General features: G+C 43.8%; 2 protein-coding genes across 2 annotated transcripts; both read right to left on the bottom strand.

Moving 5' to 3' along the window:
- Positions 1-2,113: 2,113 nt before the first annotated feature.
- GSTK1 (glutathione S-transferase kappa 1) lies at positions 2,114-9,410 on the bottom strand. The gene is made up of 8 exons (XM_084502049.1): positions 9,143-9,410; positions 8,382-8,463; positions 7,530-7,658; positions 7,094-7,194; positions 6,631-6,666; positions 4,299-4,415; positions 3,716-3,809; positions 2,114-2,512 (listed from the first exon to the last, which is right to left on the bottom strand). Exons 1-8 carry the CDS (start codon positions 9,206-9,208, stop codon positions 2,463-2,465), a joined length of 675 nt encoding a protein of 224 aa, XP_084358175.1. The 5' UTR covers positions 9,209-9,410; the 3' UTR covers positions 2,114-2,462.
- Positions 9,411-9,882: 472 nt separating this feature from the next.
- On the bottom strand, positions 9,883-15,665 carry LOC311425969 (uncharacterized protein). Its single transcript, XM_084502037.1, has one exon. It carries the CDS (start codon positions 15,662-15,664, stop codon positions 12,800-12,802), a length of 2,865 nt encoding a protein of 954 aa, XP_084358163.1. The 5' UTR covers position 15,665; the 3' UTR covers positions 9,883-12,799.
- Between the last annotated feature and the right edge of the window lie 4,767 nt (positions 15,666-20,432).

A 20,432-nucleotide genomic window follows, 5' to 3' on the forward strand; every position in this document is an offset into this window, starting at 1 on the left:
CTTACTAGTGCTTAGCACCGACCCCTGTGCCTGGTAGAAGACAGCGGTTTAGGTCCTCAATGTTTTTTAAAGTAATGCTCAACTTTTAGCTGCCCTGCCACCTGGTGGCATTAGAACATTCAGATAAACAGCTGAATTCCCACAGTGGATGTTACCAGGCCATTGGTGTCCCAGTAAGCTAACATATATAGAGAGAAGATCAGAAAGGGAGGGCAGGTAAAGAAGCTAGTACTTAGTGCTTAGACTACTTAAATGCCTGCTACCTGAGAGGTATAGTTGCCAGCCAGTGTTTATTGGGGTAGTCACAAGAGTGTGTACCAGCTCCTGGTACCATGCTCATGATCAGGTCTCTGTAACACAGGAGTAATGTTGCCTTAACAAGAGGCAAAACTTGCTCAAACCTCTACTCCCAAACAGGCAAATTTCGCTCAAGGTAGGTATAGGGACTGGCAGCAATGTGCATGTTCACTGACAAAAATGCAAAAGATATAATCATGTACTAATGGTTATCACAGACAATAAGTCATATAAGGAAAACAACTCAGTTCAGATTTTGTTAATCTTCTCAGTACTGTTTAAATATTTTAGTACCTAAGTCTTTGAGCATTTAATTTCCACTGATTTCAAGGTCTGAGGGCCTTGAAGATAATTTGGGGAAGTACATAGCAGACTCTAAAATCCATCTCATTTGATTCATCTGCCACATCAACACATTTTTGCCTCAGAGGCTGTTTTTTTTTTTAGTTAAGCTCTTTCGAAGGATAAAGTTTCATGAGAACCTGGCTTTCACCATGAGATTAATTCAAGATGTTCCTTGCATTCTCCCTTCCCACCAGAGTTCATTACCTCCATTAAAAAAATGCATTTTACCTGTTTCTGAGCAAGTACTGTAAATCAAGTCACTGGAGTGTTCTGAATTAAAGCAACGTCTCATTCACTCCATTTACATCAGAACCTCAGAATCAGTTTTGTAGCACAGATTGGAGAGTAGCAAATTTCAGGGGTGAAATGTTAAAAAACGAATTGGTCCCATATGAATGTAGCTTTTTATATCTCACAAAGATTTCCTTAAATTCCAGGCTTGATTTGCCCAGACTAAGGGGTGCACTGGTAGAACGGAAGAAGGAGTTCTCAATTTATAGGATATTCCCTGAACAGGTAAAAGAAGTGTAAGAAGGAAAAATAGTGGATGGGGGAACAAATGACACTCCACAACACACAGAGCTAAAAGAACATGAAGGATACTGGTCTTTTTCTGATAATTTGTTCCAGGACTTGCTGATTTGCTGTTCAAGTGACTGAGCATGCCTATGCTTTAAGTTCAGAAAGAGACAAAAGCAGAATTCCAGCTGCTGCTAGTCCTTGTTCCTTCAGTGATGCATCAGAGGCAGCAAGGAATCACAGAAAAATCAAGCCTTACACAAATTAATTAAAGAGTTATCCCAATTAATCTATTACAGGGCCAACTTCAAACTATTTCAGTGAAAAATTTCTAACTAACGTAATCAATCAGAGAGTGAAAAGTTACATGTTTTGGTTTTAATGTTGTTGTTTGCATATCTTCCCCTCTGCAGACCACACAACATGAAGTTCCCTAAAGCCATATCCAAGATTACCTTTGGATAGGCAGCAATTTGGTTATCTTTGAGGAAGCATAATAGTCTAGTTCAGTTACCAAATGAGTTTACATCATATTTACCACTGTCCTCCAAGGACCCTACTGTAAAACTGGCATTAATTAAAAACCCCTGCAAGGGCTGGAGCTGGTGTCCAAGAATGCATGTGTGTGGTGTCAGTCTCTTCTCAAATGTCAGTCACTACAATGCAAAGTGTATAAAATACTGTCCACGTTGGGAAACAGTTCTTTTTGAAGTACTCGATTGATTTCCCAGATTTTGCTTTGGGCTTGAATTGTCCCTCTCTCTTCCACTGGTCTCTCTGGTGTCCTATCCAATTGGCATGCTGCAGGGTAAAGAGAAGCATGAATGTCTTGTTGTGTACTTCTAGTGTCTTTGTTGTAAAAGGAGAATATAACCAACATTTTTTAGGCCATATGTGCGTGTTTCTAAAGGACAAGCAGGAAGATACAAGAAATTTCTGAACCATCAAGACCTCAGTCCCATAATAATTTATTTTTCATACTTTTAGAGTAAGGGAAAAATATAGTCAGGGAAGATGTTTAATCGGTAAGTAGTTAAATCTTTAATGTTTTATCTTTACTGTTAATCATTGATCTTTGAAAGAATAATATTTTTACGAGTTTGTAAAGAACTAACCAGACTGGTAATACTGGCAAACCTCTAACTTCTTAACTAGAAACAAGACTGATCTGTAGAGTTAAAAGATAAGGAAGAGAAAGCCATCTCACCATAAAATACATTCATTGGATACATTCAGATAATCACTGAAGATAGACCATATCTGTGTAATTCTTTCATTCTTATGTATTTTCCCAAGACTTTTCACATCTTGGAGCTTGGAACTGAAGGAACTGGCCCCAGCCATTTTTCACCTGCAAGACAAATCAGAACAAAAGAGAAAGTTAAAATTTAATACAGAAAAGTGATTGGCTGGTTGCATTTCTGTAGCAGGGTGACTTTTCCTACTTCTCTTTTGAAGGGTAACTACTGATGATGGAATACTGATATTTATCTTGTTTGGCATGCTGCAGCCTGCTTCCTACATCCTTTGCTGTCTAGTTACAACTGCAGCTGTACAGAATAATTCTTTTCCTCTGTTACAGATGAGAGGTTCTGCAAGTCTGGAACACTCTGCATGAGGGTGAAATCAAGTGTCTTTAGGAATACTTTTCTGAGGGGCTGGTGGTAAGGAAGAGAAAAAGGGTAGAAGTCTGGGGAGTCAGAGAAACAAAAAGAGAATCTGTTTAAGTCCTTTCCAAGTTTGGAGTGGAGACTAGAAACCAGGCAGAACATTCCAATTAGGATTAGTTACTGTGAAAGCGAATCTTCCTCACTCTCATTTTCATCAAGAACTTTTTTATACAATCAGAAACCTATTCAGAACAAGTAAATAAGTGTTCAAAATTCCCTTCTGTTTATCTTATGACCAAATTTAATTTACATTAATGAAGGTTTGCTGCTGAAAATTTTCCACAAATGCAACACACCTAATCATATACATAAGTCTTTCTAGTTACTGCTCTCCTCTTTTCCAGGTGCTGCTAAATGTGAGACCTGTAGCCAAATTCCATTTTGTATTAGTTATCACAACTTAACCCAGTTCTGTTTAAAAAATTAAAATTTGTCTTCTATTAATACAGAAAATGAAAATAAGGACATTCACATCCAAGAGGATGGTCAATCAATGAATTTCTATTAAAGTTGTGTAATTTGGATTTGGGTGCTCTGATAATGTTATTTATTAAGAAGGAACAGACTTAAAATAAAAATGTTAAAATACAAAAAAAAAATAAATCAGTATCAGCCATACTCTTAATCTTAACCAATATCCAGTATCAAACAGTTAAATATGAACATTCTAAAAACTAAAGAACTCGGTAGTACTTTAAGAATGGCATGTGGAGTGCAAAGCCTTGAAACAAACCAGTGAGAGAGGATGGAGAACTCACATCTTTGGTCACTCTAACTGTATTGAAATACATTCCAGTCAACATTTTAAGAAGTATACTCAACATTTTTAATATTTGAAAGACATTAAGTATGTTTTGTTTAGCTGTATTATTAGGTACACTCACCGATAACGTTGGCTAGCAGCTCTAAACGATCAGAGCCAAAAAAGAGATGAGGTTTCCCATTAAAATGTGCCACAACAGCAGGCATCCCAAATGCCTATTGACACCATGGAGATTAAACAGAGAATGTTATCAAATTTTTGTAGGTACATGATCAGTCTTCAGGAGTAGAACCCCAGAATGCTGACTTTTTTCCTCCCCTTCATTTCACCTTCTTCATTTTGAAAGATGAATCTAATGGAGCCATCAGAAAGTAGGGGATTCTGGATCCAGACTGCGTGCCCCTTTTCAGTGAGCTAAAAAAGCAACCTGACAAACTCAGATTTATCTCAAGTAGAGATAAGCAGTATCACTTGATACTGGTCCCTTAGTTGCCCATCTTTGTCAACCAAGTGGAATGGGCTGAATGTGTTTCCCAGATGACAATGCAAAAAAATCCTAATAACAGGGAGTTAGCTTCCACATGTTCAAAAAGCAAAAGTGACTAAGAGAGATGATCTATATAGATCATGTTCCTTGCTTCCTATTTTTCTTAATAGAGAAGAAATGCATAGCTGTGATAAAAGAGGCGTTGGAAACATCTCACCCCATATTTTATTGCTTCCTCTGTTGTCTCCTTCAGACGATTCTTCACTTCAGGGGATGAAATCATGTCAAGTAGCTTCTGGGTGAACTCCGATGATAGCCCAGCCTGTCCTGCAACCTGAGAAAAGACAAGTTAATTAAGAGTGCTTTACTAGGAAGCATTCTAATTCTTATTATGGACTAACTAATTTAGTCTTCAGTGTTATCACCCAAAATCTATTACAAAAACATTATAAAATGTCCTTGAAGTACTTCTTGCCCATTGTCTTGCTGTATTCCCAACCCATTCACCATTTATCAACTCTTAGCCCCTAAAGCCCTAAATCTGCAATTTTATTCTATTTTTTTTCATGATTTAGAGAGAAATAGAGGGAATGCTGAGTTTAACATCTATTGAAATAATGTAACTTTAAAATTAAATAAAAAAGTTGTTCTGAAAATGAAAATCAAGAATCTTACCATATTAGTACGCCAAGACACAGTTTTTACTACAAAGATGGCCACACAGGAGCTGTAAATGATACTTGTAAACCAGAGAATTTTCACAGTTGCTAGTACTATTGATCTATCTTTTTAGTCTCCTCTGTGCCACTGCTACACAAGCAGTAGAGGAATGAAATAAAGGTGCCAAAGGTAAAGGTCAAATGTTTATTGGGTAATGCTGAAGTTACAAATACCTATTTTTAAAAATTATCTCACAAAGAATGTTAACTTCTAGTCTTAACATCTACTGGAATGACATACAGTTTTTTGTTTATTTGTTTTTGCTTTTAAAAAAGAAGAAGTATTCCTGAAAGAAAACTCTCTCAATCACTTTTTTTTTTTTTCCTTCTTCATTTAGCATCCACACTTTTTTTGTACCTTCTCCTCTTTCCCCCACATCAGAACAATCAGGAGCTCTTTCTGACGCTACTCAAATGGGAGATAAACAAGTGTAGACTGATAGCAGTACAAAATGCTGTGCAAGCAGGGTAACTAAAGTGTTTAGACTGCAGTCTTTATGCAGAGACATAGTATCTGATCCTCATCATTTTAGGGCAGGAGGATTTAGGAAGACTGAGGCAGGATTCAAAGACTACTTTGCTTCTATACCAAGTTATGAGAAATTACTGCTGACTGAAAACTGAGTAAAAAAATACCACAGACACAACGGAAATGTATCAAGTAAACAATATTTTTCAATCATTGTGTAAAATACGTTCACCTACAAATACTCAGAAGAAAAGGCTGAGGACACTTTGCAGCTTTGGATGGTATATTTCAACATGAGAGGATGGTCTAATACTTGCTGCAGGAGTGAATGAAAACAGACAAAAGCAAGTGAGAAGATACCTACCTGTCTGCCTTGCTGAACATGGATATATTCATAGACTTCCACAGAATGGCTAAATTACTTACAGATCTTTTTGAGTATTAAGTTTGTTTCTCTGAAGTTCTTCGTGTCCTTGCTTTATTTAAATAATGATGGATTCATAGGCTTAGGACTTTTTCACTGGATGTTTAAATATGTCCTTCAAGTCTTGCCTTTTGAAAAGGCAAAATGCAAACTTTTTCTGAAATTCTGGTAAAAATATGTACTAAGATGAAGCTAAAGTACAAGGACTAGACTCTGGGAAAACAGCTGGACAGCAAGTTTCAAGTTTCAGATAGGGAAGTTGGGCAGTAGAGACTGTACCCCTTAGCCATGGACAATTCTTCTTCTCTTCATATTCTAAGAATTTAAAAATAAAAGAATGTAGAAGAGATATCCCTTAAAAAGGGTCTTACACAGAAACCGAGATGCCACTATAACCTGTAAAAAATCTCGCCAGCAAAAGAAAATACATCGAGCAAGTACAATGTCTAAGCATATAAGGGTGCAATACTGCACTGAATTTAATAGTAAAGCTTGGCTTTATCATCCCACTGGGAGTTAACTTCCACAATGAAGTGTTGCATTTCACCAGAAGATTTCATATGTAGCAAAATCTCAATGCATTCTGGAGACTGTTTATACTTTCATTACTGTTAATAAAACAGTAGTAACAAATAATTCATTGTCCATTCTGGGTATCTTGCCACATGAGTTAACAAAAAGGGAGATTCTGGTTCAAAGTATTATTCAAAGCATGACAATAAATAAATAAATAAAATAAATAAATACAAACAGAGCAGCTAGAGAAATTAAATCTTCATTTTTCCTAACAGAGTTTTTCAAAACTCCAAGTGATCAATTGACAAATTAGTAATTAGTAAGGCCACACTAAGCTGTTTCCATGGTTATTACTGATACAAGCCATCAGTAAGAATCTGTACCAGAAATGCAGAAGCACCAACAGAAAGGAGACACTTACAGCCACTATACTCTCCATCTGACTGATATCTTCATGCTGGTAAAAGAATAAAATAAGTAATTCAGTACATACGAACAAAAGCTCAGTTCTGGACTTGAAAACAAATTTTCTACAAAAACAGGAATAAAAACAATGTTAGTTGATACTACTGGAAAAATTTTCTCAGAAAAAGTTTTAAGACACGTGATCAAGGAACACATTGTGTGTTTTCTGACATGAACTACTGATTTGCTCAGCCCACAGAACTCACTATCCATACTGAAAATAAGAAATGGCAAATTAAACTGATTAGAAGCTAGTTCTTTTCTTGTAGTGATTCCTGAACCACTATCACTTTATGTTTCCTGCCATGACTTTTAATGAAAAGACTTTTCCTTTCTCTTGTTCACATTCAACGTTTGAATGAAGTAGGACAGGAATGGTGACAGACAGGATCGAGATGTTGGCTTCATAAAATACCGACCTGTGACCAAAAACGCATCCAGAACTCTCTAGATAAGGATTCTAGGTATTTTGGTTGTGTCATATCAATGGCTGTGATAAAACGCATGGCTCCAAGACTACCTGTGTTTAGTGGAGAGACAAAGAAACATGCTGAAACAAGGCACAGGACCAGGAAAAGATATCGACTGCAGAAGTATTACCTAAAACCAGTATGATCGTCTATGTAACAGTTCCCAAATGGTAAAGCTTATGTTGATTCACAGTACCTTCAATGTTAAATCATTGACAGGTATATTTCCCCAGAAGTTCCCTTTTTATGGTTAAGAAAAAACGCACAGACTTCATAGTGCTCCCAGATAAAGGAAAGGGCTGTGGTAAGAGAATTTATCTTAACCTTTACTGTCATAGAAAATTTGAGCCAGAGTTGAAAAATATCATTTAAGTCTCTTACTTACTTTTACCAAAGATACGTTGGAAGTCACTTGCTGAAATTGATACAGGCACCTGGTAATATTTTCCCATCCTTTCTAAATCCTTCAGCATGTATTCTGCACGCTTTGGCAACATTGCTGGGGGCTTGTTACCTTTCAGAAAAAGTTCTACTATAAGCAGGAGATTTCGACTATATTATAAAAGCACTGGACAAAACAAAATTTGATAAATTAGACCTCATCTATATATATGCCTAAGGAAGAGTACAATCTCATATCTCCTTAGTGAAACATATGCAGATTTTCCAAATATAATACTATGGTTTAAACGTTATTTATTTTGGTTTTGCACAGATCAGCCCTTTAAGTTAGTAGAACCAGTTTTAAACAAAGGAGCAAATCTCCTGGCAGAGATTTATATTGATTTGGATTGATGACCTTTAAACTAAAAAGCTACACATGGGTAAATAAATGCAGAGACTTGTTAATTTCATGATTTATAAATCTCAGTGATTTATTTCTATGACACACTTTGATCCTTAATGTATATTAAGAAATTGTAGGTGTTCCATGGGTTAATTCTAGAAAACCATTCCATATCAAATTATTATTATCCTATTTTAGAATGGAACTTGGACAGTAGGCAGTATTTTCCACAGAGAGTATAAGCATTAGGGGCAATGTCATAACAGTATGAAATGCCTTGCAGCTGATTTCTCAGTCACTACCGAATTCCACAATCCTATAGTTACTTTGCTGATGGTGCCAAAACTGAGTTTAAAGGTGGCTCTGTGGGTTCAGCACTCATCGAGCTTGCCCACAGGAGCTAGTGAAGAAAGTAATTTCCCACAGAGTTAATTTTCACATATTAGCTACCAGTTGCTTGCATTATGCCACCAAGGAAGGCCGGACGAAAGCGCAAATCAATGTTCCAGATGTGCTGGTACCGGCAGAGTACCTGCAACATAGAGAGGCAATGCCAGATTAACGGTCGGAGAGGTCTGTAGATCTCCATGCAAATAGAAAATAAGCTAAGGCATGAAATAAACGCTGCAGACAAATCCTTTGTTATTAGCAATGTCCTAAAATCCTTTTTCTGGATGCTGCCTGAGAAATCTCATCTCAGAAAAACTGAAAAGACCACATCTGGGTTTTGACTACAGAAGTCTAAGCAAGGGCAAAATAAACAAGAGATCAGGCTCATGAGCGGGCACTTGTTTAACATCAAAACTTTCACTAAAGTAAAATGTTCAGCAGTAATTCCCAAATCAGCACAGGCCATGCTGCAGTGAGGTTGGGATGTGCTTTTTAAGCATTCCCTGCTTTTCAAAACACCCGGAAGAAGCTGAAGTATCTCTCACAAGTGAGGCAAAAATAAAATCTGAACACAGCGTGGGTAAAGCAAATCAAAACCAACCAAACCAAACCAAAACACGGATCTCCCGTTAGGTAAACCGGCTCTGTAAGGCCGCTGCCTGGGGCAGGGCGGGCACGGCACGCGTTGCCCTTCAGCCTACTCCTGACCCCGGCCGTGCCAGGCCGGCTCCCGGCGGGGAGCCCCGCGGAGAGGACGGGGCTACGTGGGAACCGCCGGCTGCAACCAGCCTGCCTCCCTTCATCTCCTCCCCTCCTCTCACCTCAAACCCCAGCCAGGAGTACGGGGACACCACATCGTAGAACAGCTCCACAAGCGTCCGTCCCATCCTCGCCCCGATCCGAGCCGAGCAGAGCCGAGCCGCAGCGCCGTCACCTTTCTCCCAGTGCCCCAGCGGCACCACCCCCAGACCGGCCCGCGGCGAGGCGGCGCCTGGCGCCCTTCCTCTCGCGTGGTGCTGTTTTGCTGGCTTGTGTGTGGAGCCTGGCTTGGGAAGAAGAGGGAGGAGCTGGGGAGGGAGTCTTTGTTTTTCTCTGTGCTGGGGCAGGAGGAGAACCCTCCCAAGGAGGAAAGCTGGGAGCTGTCTTAGGCAGAGAAGTGCAGGATGTTTTCCCCAAATCCTCCTACTCTCATCTCTTCTGCCTGGTTTCACTTACTTCGTGCATGATTTGTTGCTATAGGAGTAATTATTGTTAAAGGACTTACATGCCTTTTCCCTTATTTACTGATGTATGCTTTTTACTTTGGTACAGAAACATTTTTCCCCAGCATGAATTTTGCTTCAAGAAGTTAGTTTCATCTCTCCCCTTTGTATTATGCTCACTTCCAAGCTCAGATCTCCATTCTGAGTAGTCATGTTGTTTCTCTGAAATTTTTGTCCTTTCAAGTGCTTGTTCTGTATAGTTAATTCACATGTCTGGCGATGGTGGGAATATTTGGGGAGTTAATCATACTCCATTTTGTTGCGAAGCACGGCCGAAAGCACGACAGACACCAGTTGAGTCAGATCATGGTGCTCCATTTTATTGCCCGAATAGCCTAACTTTTATAGTGAACTTTACAGGGGCGGACAGTGTTTCACACAAGATTATTGGTCAAGAGCACTCAGACAAACAACTATAAGAAAACAACCCCACCTGCAAGAAAAGAACCCCCCTTTTGATTAGCAGTCAGGAAAACAAGCCCCTTTGTGATTAGCGGTCACGTAGACCTAGTCCTTGAGGCCAGCTGCTGGTAACAATATTTTCTGAGTTCCTTAATTGGGCGATGTGGGAGTCATTGCCGTGGGAGCTTCTCACAGTTACTCTGGCAGCTTGGTTTGCTCAGCTACAGCAGGCCCTGAGATTTCTAAGGCCTACCCCTGGTTGCTTAAAGCAAGCTCAAATGGAACAATTGTTCCACGAGTACATGTCCACGACCTGTATGCTAATTCCCAACAATTCCCCCGTTTTCTTTTTGTACAAGCAGTACTTGGTTTTACATCAGATGTTGAATACACAACATAACACAACTATACAACTTAACCCTAATAACACTATAATTAATGTAAGCACTTAATGGTAACACAATTTAATAGTAAGTAACACAACTTAATAGTAACACACTTAAGCCTAATCAGTTGATGGTGATCGAAGGCTGTTCTAGACAGTCCTTGAGGTGTCACAGCCCACGTCATTGTCAGAATGATTATCAGGAACCTCTTCATGGTCGTCTTCGGCGTGTGCAGATTCTAAAACTGCTTCAGTCCACTTTGCAGTGATCCACTGGGTACCTGTTCCCGGCACCACTTCAAAATCCCTATAACATTTTTGCTAGTAACCCTTTAACCACATTTATCACAATACTACGTGTAATGATGATTGACACCACAATGAACAGAATCCTTAATCCCCCTTTGACTAATCCCAGTAACCATCTATGCATTGTTTCAAACAAATCAGTGAACCATTGATTGAAAGGATTGATACCATATTGAATCTTTCTCATGCGCTCTTTCAGGAAAGTAATCGATTTATGAATTGACTCATTATGATCAAAAAGGTTTAAACAGTACATTCCCTTAAATTTCTCCAAGTGGCTACTTCAAACAATGACTCTGTACTTGTGAAACATGATTTTGCTTGACCGATCGCAACTTGTTCTGCTAGTTGCTTACAATTGATTCCCCGTTTTTTCTAAAAAGCGCTGTAATAAATCCATTTTTCTATGATTTTTTGCCGACACCAATTTCCTATGCTTTTGGCTCGCACTATGGCAATATCCCAGAATCCTGCACTATGGCAATAATAACCTGTACTATGGCTATATCCCGGAATCCTGCACTATGGCAACAATAACCTGTACTATGGCAACCTGCACTATGGCCATATCCCAGGATCCTGCACTATGGCAAAAGCGCGCTCTCACTCACATAGTACACAGTACAATCACACATACAGAGCACAATCGTATACCCAGAGGCCTCTGGCACATCTCACTCTCAATCATACCACAACCTCAATCATACCACAAGAATATAATTTAGAATGATAAGCAAACAAACAAGTATTGTCTCTCATTGTGTTCCTCGTGAAGTGACTTGCAACACTTTGTTTTAAAACCTTACCCTTACACAAATACTTTCAACACAAAATACCTGGACATTTAAGAATAACATATACAATTATTAACACTCCAGTTAGTATCCCTCCAGCAGCTGAAAACATACTGTTTGTCTGCAGCTACAGGAGATCTTTGCCTGCTCCTGCGGTGAGCAGCTGAGAGTGGAGTCCCCTCCGAACAAAACGCTCAGGGTGCACCTAGGGGCGTCCACACCGCAGCCAATCCCTGCAGCTGAGCAGTTGTTACGTGTGGCCACAGATGCCACTCCAAGCACTAAAATTGCCAATGCCGCTCTAGCTGGAACCCCGCACAATTCAACATTATCATTGCAATCCGGTGCAAGCAATGCCCATTTATGTCTGGTGATTTCATGCAACTGCAACAAGCTAGAAGCAAATACAATGAGTTTATCTAAGTAACATGGACTTCTGATAGCATTTGCAGCGATACCTTGCCAGGCCCTATCCCCACAAATCAGAAAAACATCAGGAGGTAAGGCCAAAGCTGTACAATTGTTCCAAACACTGTAGTTGTTACCCCTTGTCTCTGTGCCATAAACCCCTAAACCCTGCTTAGCAGTGTCATTGTAATCACAGGTGTTATTTGTATTTCTATACCCATATGGCCCTTTCCAGGTTCCTGTAGCAGGATTCATCTGATAGGCACGGCTACATTCACATTTGTAGCCACCCTTCAGGTTGATACAGATTTGACTACAGATACCAGGGTTTTGGCATTCATCGATATCTCCACAGTTTCTCTTGTTTACAAACTCAAACCCAGCTGGACAGTCGCATTCCTTTATGATGCATTCCTTCAGGGGCTCATCACCCCAGTCCTTGCAGTCTCTCTGCTGGTTACACACTTTATTGATATCTATGCATTCTCCACTTTTGCACTTGAATTTACCAGGTCCAGAGCACTGAATAACATTGTTAGAGTTTGCTTCATCAGTGCCATCCAGACAGTCTCTCACACCACTGCACTACCTACTCCTATGGACACAGTTCCCATCTTCACATCTGAACTGGTCTGGCCTGCAGGTCTGAGAAGGGCAGTTAATTTGATCACTTCCATCCTTGTAATCAGGATCTCCGTCACATCGCCACTTCTTGTGGATACATTCACCTGAGCCACACTGCACCTTACTCGCAGAACACTTCACCGGAGGTGCAGGCTGGCGGCCACACTGCTCCAAAGATTCATCCGAGTGGTCGGAGCAGTCACCTTGACCATTGCAGACAAAGCTTTTGGAAATACATTGCCCACTACTGCATGTAAATTCTGCTGCACTACAAGTCACAATGCCACAATTCTCTTAATCTTCTGCACTGTCACAGTCCTTTTCACCATCACATTTCCAGGACACTGGCGCCCACCGCCGCCCCGCACCTGTGTCACTTATACTACTGCTATTACCCATGCCATCAGTGTCAGTGGCATCCTCCTGGTACCGTTTCTGTCTTTGCCGCCCCTTACTCTCCCCCTTTTCTTTTTGCCACTGACCATTCACCACAAATGGATGAGACACATGATTACTAGTTAGGAAAGAGAGTGTAACGTCTGCTATACGGCTGCAGGCGATCTGCTGGTTTTGGTAATACTCTAGCTGCCTCTCCGCCAGGTCCACGCGCTGCAGCAGGTTCTCAATGAAGTGCTGGAGCCTGGCTTTTCCCCACAATTCTTTTTCTGCCGGTTCTTCGAGGAAGTGTTTGAAAGTAACAACTTCTTCCTCTTTCCTGTGCAGCTCTTCCTTGGACTCGCTGAGGCGCTGCTTCAAGGCCGCGATCATCTCCACCGCCACGTCCACCTGCCTCCTGAGCGCCCGCTCCCTCCGCTGCACCTCCTGCTTCTTCTGAGAGAGCTGCACGAAGGCCGCCTGCACCTCCAGCAGCTCCGCCGTCTTCTGGGCCAGCTCCCCGGTCAGCCTGTCGAGCCGTTTCTCCATCGTCTTGTCCACTGCCTCCACCATCCTGCTGAACTTTGCCCTGACATGCGCCTCCAACGAGGCTTTGGGGTCGGCGGCGGGCAGGTAGCCGACGAGGCGGGGACCCAGCCCGGCCGCCTCCGGCTCCGGCTCCGGCCGCCCCTCTCCGGAGGCGTCGCAGAAGGCGGCGAGGGGCGCCCCGCGGCTGGAGGGGCTGCCCCGGCCGCAGGGCTCCGGCGGCGAGCCCGGCGCCGCGTCCCGCAGCGGGAGGAGCGGGCGGCCCCCGGCCGGCGCCCGCCGCTCGCCGCGGCCGTGGCCGTGCTGCTGGTGCGCCCGCAGGGCCGCCAAGCTGTCGAACCGGCCGCGCTCCCCGCGGCGCGGGCAGCGGAACGGCAGCGCCGGGCCGGCCACGGGCAGCGGCTCCGGCCACGGGAAGCCGCCCTGCTCCGCGCCGTCCTGCTGCATCCTCCGCCTTGGCGGGGCGGGCGTGGGAAACTTCGGGCACAGGGACCGGGACCGGCCCCAGCCGAGAGGTGGCCGCCCGCGGCCGCGCTGCCCCGGCCGGTGCCGGCGCCGGAGCCGAGAGCGGAGCGGCTGCGGGAGGCGTTTGCGACTCTTCCCGCTGTTCCGGCCGTTTCCCGGCACGTTGCGTCGACATGCCGCTTCATTGTGATTGTTCGACTGACAATTTGAGCACCATACTGCCCCAGCTTTGCAGTATCGTCTCACGTGTCCAAAAGCACCACAACGATAACATCGGCAGCGGTGTGGTAATTGGCTACTAGGGGGTGGTACTTGACCACCAGAGTGTGAACCGGCGGTTTGCAAAGGAGCAAGAGCTGCAAGGACCTGGCTCTGTGTAGACTGAACGTGCTCTTTCACAGCCTGTGCCTGTTCTCGCATGCTGTCACCTAATTGCTTTACTGCCTCTACTAACATAGCCTGTGGGCCTACTGGTACCTGAGCCATTCTTTCCAACCCTTCCTCGATTGTCCATGTCCCGGGTAAGGAAGCTAATATAGTGCGGGTAGAGGGGTTGCTATTCTGAATTGCACACTGTTTTAATATCATGCCCTTGAGGTAATCGGGCACCCCTGCCGCCTGTATGGCGTTTGCTACGCGATCAATAAAAAGCCCAAATGGTTCCTCTCTACCCTGTTTGATTCCCATGTAGGAAGGTATTCCCCCTGGCCCCTTTATCCGATCCAATGCTCTTCTGGCCGTTCTCATTGATTCCTTGGCTTTACCAGGTCCCTGCAATGCCTGTGCTTCTGTCCTAAAATACGGTCCTATCCCCATCAACTCTTCCAGCGTGACCCCATGTAAAGGGTTCCCCGGTGCTCTTATCACTGCGACTGCTTCTTGACAAGCAGCGTGCCAATGGGCATTAAATAAGAGCTGCTGGTGTTGGGTCAAAATTAATTTCATTATGCTGTGTATGTCTCCTGGAAGCAAAATATTTGTTCCCCAAATGTAGTCCAGCATCTGTCTCGTAGGTTCACCTTTCAGACCTGAGTCATTTACTGTGGACCGCAGCTGAGTTAACAATTTCCAGTCCAAATTCAGTAGATTAACCGTAACATTACCCTGGGCGTCCGGTGGTGAGTATATTACCGGGAAGGCCTCTGGAACCAATTGTGCAGCTATCTCGTGTTCACCCTCGCGTAGGGCCTCATTTGCTATTTGGTTCCACACCCTCTGCCTCTGTTGAACACCGTCTGTAAATGGGCTTGTGTTTTTTCTGTCTGGTTTTTGCTCTCTTATTTCCTCGTCCATCTCCCCACTTTCGGGAGTAGGAGTCGGTAGTGCTGCTGGTGATGGCAGGAGCACCAATGACGACTCTGAGGATGGCAGCGTTATCGTTCTCACTGAAGGCGGCAATGGGCAATCCCCAGCTCCCTCCATCTCTCCCTGTTGAGGGTTAACAGTACCAGCTCTTCCTGGCAATCCCAGTCGCTCTGTAGCGGCAGCAGCGACTCTCTGCTCAGCCTGATGTATAGCTAAGGCGTTAGTGACTGCTTTCCAAGGCTTTGATAATTTTTTAGCAGTCTTATTGTCATTAATAACTTCATCAAACAATTTGTCCCCAAATTTGCGCCATTCTGCTTGTTCAAAAACTGTATCCGGATTGATAAAACAACCCTGTGCTACTCCATATGCTAATAATCCTGGTAAATCCTTTTTGCAGTCTATACCCTGCGTGCTCCGCTTTTCTAAAAAGCATTTGAGCAAATCATATGCCGCTTGTCTCTCCATGCCTTTATTTATGCTGTTGCAGCCTTTGTGAGACACGTGACTGGCAGGGACCCTCTATAGGTGCTCCTGGGTGCGGGGATTCCGCGTTTATGTCCCGTTACGTCCCGTTCACCTGTCAGACTGCGGGTACGGGGATTATCGTCCCTTTCACCTCCACTGCGTTACTTCAATTTCTTGCGCGGTTCCGTTTCCCGCGTCTCTCAGCGTGAGTCCCCGCGTCCCCGCGTCCCACCGTTTCCCGCGTCTCTCACCGTGAGTGCCGCGTCCCACTGTGAGTCCTGTATAGAGTGGTCCCGGGTCGTCCCGGCTGTCCCGGCTGCGTTCCGATGTCCCGGCTGCGCTCCGATGTCCCGGCGGCGCTCCGATGCCCCGCGCCGCTCCGATGTCTCAGTCTCGGCGCTGTGATGTCGCGGCGCCGCTGGTCCCCGGCGCCGCTGGTCCCGACGCCGCTGGTCTCCTGGTCTCCCTGCGTTCCGATGTGCCGGCGCCGCTGGTGTCCCGCTGCGCTGGTGTCCCGCTGCGCTGCGATGTGTTTCCCGGCGCCGCTGCGATGTCCGTGCTCGGCTGCGATGTCTGCTCCGGTGCTGCGATGTCCTGCTCCGGTGCGATGTCTGTCCCGCTGCGATGTCCTGTTCAGGTCCTGTTCAGGTCTCAGCCTGTTCGGGCGCCATTTGTTGCGAAGCACGGCCGAAAGCACGACAGACACCAGTTGAGTCAGATCATGGTGCTCCATTTTATTGCCCGAATAGCCTAACTTTTATAGTGAACTTTACAGGGGCGGACAGTGTTTCACACAAGATTATTGGTCAAGAGCACTCAGACAAACAACTATAAGAAAACAACCCCACCTGCAAGAAAAGAACCCCCCTTTTGATTAGCAGTCAGGAAAACAAGCCCCTTTGTGATTAGCGGTCACGTAGACCTAGTCCTTGAGGCCAGCTGCTGGTAACAATATTTTCTGAGTTCCTTAATTGGGCGATGTGGGAGTCATTGCCGTGGGAGCTTCTCACAGTTACTCTGGCAGCTTGGTTTGCTCAGCTACAGCAGGCCCTGAGATTTCTAAGGCCTACCCCTGGTTGCTTAAAGCAAGCTCAAATGGAACAATTGTTCCACGAGTACATGTCCACGTCCTGTATGCTAATTCCCAACACCATTTTAACCAGGTGGGTTGACAGCTTTGGTTGTATGATCAGTCCAATAGTGGGCAGTGAAACAGACTGATCTGGTGAATAGCTAGATGCAGGTGTCATTACATGAATGTGGCATTGCCATAGAATAGTAGAACCCCAGTAAGGTGGGAAGCATGGGCTAAAAATGCTTTGAGCTGTCCTACACGAGATGAATCAAGAATGAATCAAGATGGCCACAAGGATTTGGGTATAAGAGGTTGAGATGAAACTAAAATTGCAAAGAAGAGTAAGAATGCCAATAACAAACATACTGGTCTAATTTCTGTGGGTGCCGGCACAAACAAGAGTAAGAAGTGCCAGGATATTGCACTAGGAGTGGTTAATCACATTGGGACCACTGAGTGGTATCTGCAAGGTCTGAGCTCTGTGGACATGGCTAGAAGAGATCCTCATATCCAAGATGCTGCTGCCAGCCCTTCACAAATTTTTTGGTTCGTGATAAGGTTGTAAGATAGTGAATGGCATATTTCTATTTAATGATCGTATGCAGTGACTGCCAATTAAACACATTCAATTAGGGCTACGTCTAGAAAGACGCGTGTTTGAGCACTACACACAGCAAAAGAAGTAGCTTTCTTAGGACTCAGGATGTTGATCAACTTTTGGGGGACAGTGCTGGATATGTAGCAGATACCTACAAATGAGAGGTGTCTCAAGAAGTGACTCAGCTTGGCATCATCCACAAACTTGCTGAGGGTGCACTCAATCTTACTGTCTATGTTATTAATAAAGGTATTAAACAGTTCAGGTCCCAGTATGGGCCCCTGAGAGACACTGCTCATCACTGAGCTCCACCTGGACATTGAGCTGTTGACAGCAGCTCTCCAGATGCAACTGTCCAGCCAATTTCTTATCCACTAAATAGTCCGCCTTTCAAATCCATGTCCTTCTCAGGACCATCCAGTGGTGAGGCTGAGGACATATTCCCAGTAGGCATATTCACACAGAGTGCACATATGCACTATGTATGCGCATGAACATTGCTGGCCACACAGATCACAGATCTGCTCAGGGTGCTCACATGAATGCAGACAGCACCAATGGCCTCATTCTGCTACCCTCTTTGGCTGAGCAAAATGGAAGTCCACTAGTGAAGATATATACAAGGTGGATCCCTCCAACAGCTGGGCTCAGACACTCAGACTGCTCAAGATCTGCCCCTGGATCCAGCTGACACCTGGACATAAGAACCCTTGAGGCTACAGCCTCACTCCAGTTGCTGGCACAGACCGTTGTCCATACACACACACAGGCACACAGCTGGCCAAGATATCCCTCATCTCAGTAGCTGATCCCCCCCCACCCATGCTAGTGAAAAAACACACCATCACCCTCTAAGATTCACAAGCACTTGCACATTTGTAGATCCCTTGAATATCAGCATGGAATGTCAGTCCATCTGCTGCTCATGCCCTGAGCCCTTTTGCCAAGTATTTAGGTCTCCTACTTAAGAAGTATTACTTTATCTTATTCAACTCAATACCTGCTAGCAGAGGCATACAGTTAGACACCTATTTCACAAGCACTCATGGATCCCTCTATGCTCAGCAAAGGCTCTTATCTTGGACTTTGAACTGTGCTCCAAGCTCCCTTAGCCACTTACAGCTCAGATTCAGTCTTTCTAGAAGCAGGTTTTCCTCCTACTCACCGTGTAATGCAGCCTGAAGTTGTTGGGTGATCTCATAAAAACCCCAAGTGCATATCCAAAAAGGAGCAGAAGAGAGAAAATGGGGGCATGGGGTGGGTGGTGGGAACGACAAGTAATACCCTGCCCAAGTAAAAGGTCTGCTCCCAGGCTCTTCACAGGAGCCTGTCACAGGTCCATCTCCACAAGTCCAGAGGAGTTGAGGGGCACAGTAGCAGGTGGGAACCCAAACTCCATCTCCCTCCAAGAGCTGGAAAACACTTTTCCAGGCTCCTCACAGGGCTGCCTTAGGACAACCATCAGCCCCATTATTCAAGGATAAAATCCATCAAGTCAACAGGAGAGGGACTGAAAGGATATTACTGCAAAGGGATCTGGGATACCTTATCAGATGCAGAAGAAGAGCATTTTGGGATTGCACAAAATTCATGGGTTTTTATGGGAGGAACCAAAGAGAGGGAAAGGAATATATCTAAGTGATGTGAGGAGGAACAAGGTTTCAGAAATAGAGGTATAAGGGGATAAAAAGGGATAGTTGTGTATAAACAGGACTCGGCTACCAGAAGAACCAGGATAATTGGCTACTGGAATGACTTTATGTACTCTTGTGATAGTAGGTATAACCAGGGAGAAAGTAAACAGGTCCTTGTTTACTTGTGTACTTGGAGCTACATGTCCAGGTGGTTACATTCCCTTAGGAATTTTAACAAAAGGCTTAATCTTTGCCAAATTTGCCTTTCCTTTTTGGTTTCCTCTTCATTCCTTCCAGTCTAGCTCAGAAAGGATAAAGCTATGCAGATAGAAATATCCTAAATATTACTTAATAGTAGCAATACAGATTAACAGAACACTGTGCTCTCATGATATTCTATAGTGAAGCTCTACTTGGTGCTGAGAGGCAGACGTCCAGAGAAGCATAGATTTGCCAGGATCCTCAGTGAGTACAAAGAAATATTAAGTTAATTTCAGTGCAACTTCTTCTGCCTCAGTCCTTGGCACAAGGTTATAAGGTGTCCTGATGGTGAGCTAACAAGGTTAGTGAGATTGTTTGGGCAAGGATCTACTTGTCTGTTTGTCTTCCCTGCTGTTTTGGACAAACTCACACTTCGTTATGTACCATGCTAGCTAGAACAACTGTTGTTTTTATATATAAATGAGACTCTCATCTTCATTATGGCGACTCTTATGGATATATCATCTAGACACATCTTTACAGTGGCATCCTCTATGCAAATACAGCTTTGTTGGGTGGCATGGGAGTGGCTATTGGAAAGGTGGGGCTCAGATTTTCATAGAATCATTAAGGTTGGAAAAGACCTCCAAGATCATCTGGTCCAACCATCACTCTACCACCAGTATCACCGACTAAACCGTGTCCCTAAGCACGGGCAGTAACCGTGTCCCTAAGCATGGGCAGATGTTCAGCCATTTCCAGGAAAGCAAGGCCCATCACACATAATTGTTACTTGGAAAGACAAACACCATACCTCTGAACATTCCCTCTTCTTCCTTCTTTCCCCCCAGTTTTATTGCTGAGCATAACATCATACAGTATAAAAAGTCCCTTTGGTCAGTTTGAATCAGTTCTGGTTGTGTCCTCTCTCAGCTTCTTGTGCGTTCCCAGCCTCCTTGCTGGCAGGGCAGCATGAGATGCAAAGACATTAATGCTGTGTAAGCACTGCTCAGCAACAACTAAAACATCAGTGTGTTAGCAATACTGCTTTTCATGACAAATCCAAAACACCTCACCATGTTTGCTACAATGATGAAAACTAACTCTAGTCCAGCCAAAACCACTACACTGATATAGATAGATTTCAAGGGAAGCTTTTTCTTTCAAAACCTGAAAGAAATTTTATTATTTTTTTATTTTATTATTTTTAATTTAATTTTATTATTTTTATTGTTATTTTATTTATTATTAGGAGCCAAG

This window comes from Aythya ferina, assembly GCF_964211825.1.
Source record: "Aythya ferina genome assembly, chromosome: 1".
Lineage (NCBI taxonomy): Eukaryota > Metazoa > Chordata > Aves > Anseriformes > Anatidae > Aythya > Aythya ferina.

What these genes read in the sequence shown, in the direction of transcription:
- GSTK1 (XM_084502049.1), bottom strand. Translation starts at nt 9,208, where the DNA reads ATGGGACGGACGCTTGTGGAGCTGTTCTACGATGTGGTGTCCCCGTAC. An exon ending in GGATGCGTTTTTGGTCACAG is followed by an intron (nt 6,667 to 7,093) that starts GTCGGTATTTTA and finishes TTCTTTTACCAG; the next exon opens with CATGAAGATATCAGTCAGAT. An exon ending in AGGAAGCAATAAAATATGGG is followed by an intron (nt 3,810 to 4,298) that starts GTGAGATGTTTC and finishes TGGTGTCAATAG; the next exon opens with GCATTTGGGATGCCTGCTGT.
- LOC311425969 (XM_084502037.1), bottom strand. Translation starts at nt 15,664, where the DNA reads ATGGAGAGACAAGCGGCATATGATTTGCTCAAATGCTTTTTAGAAAAG.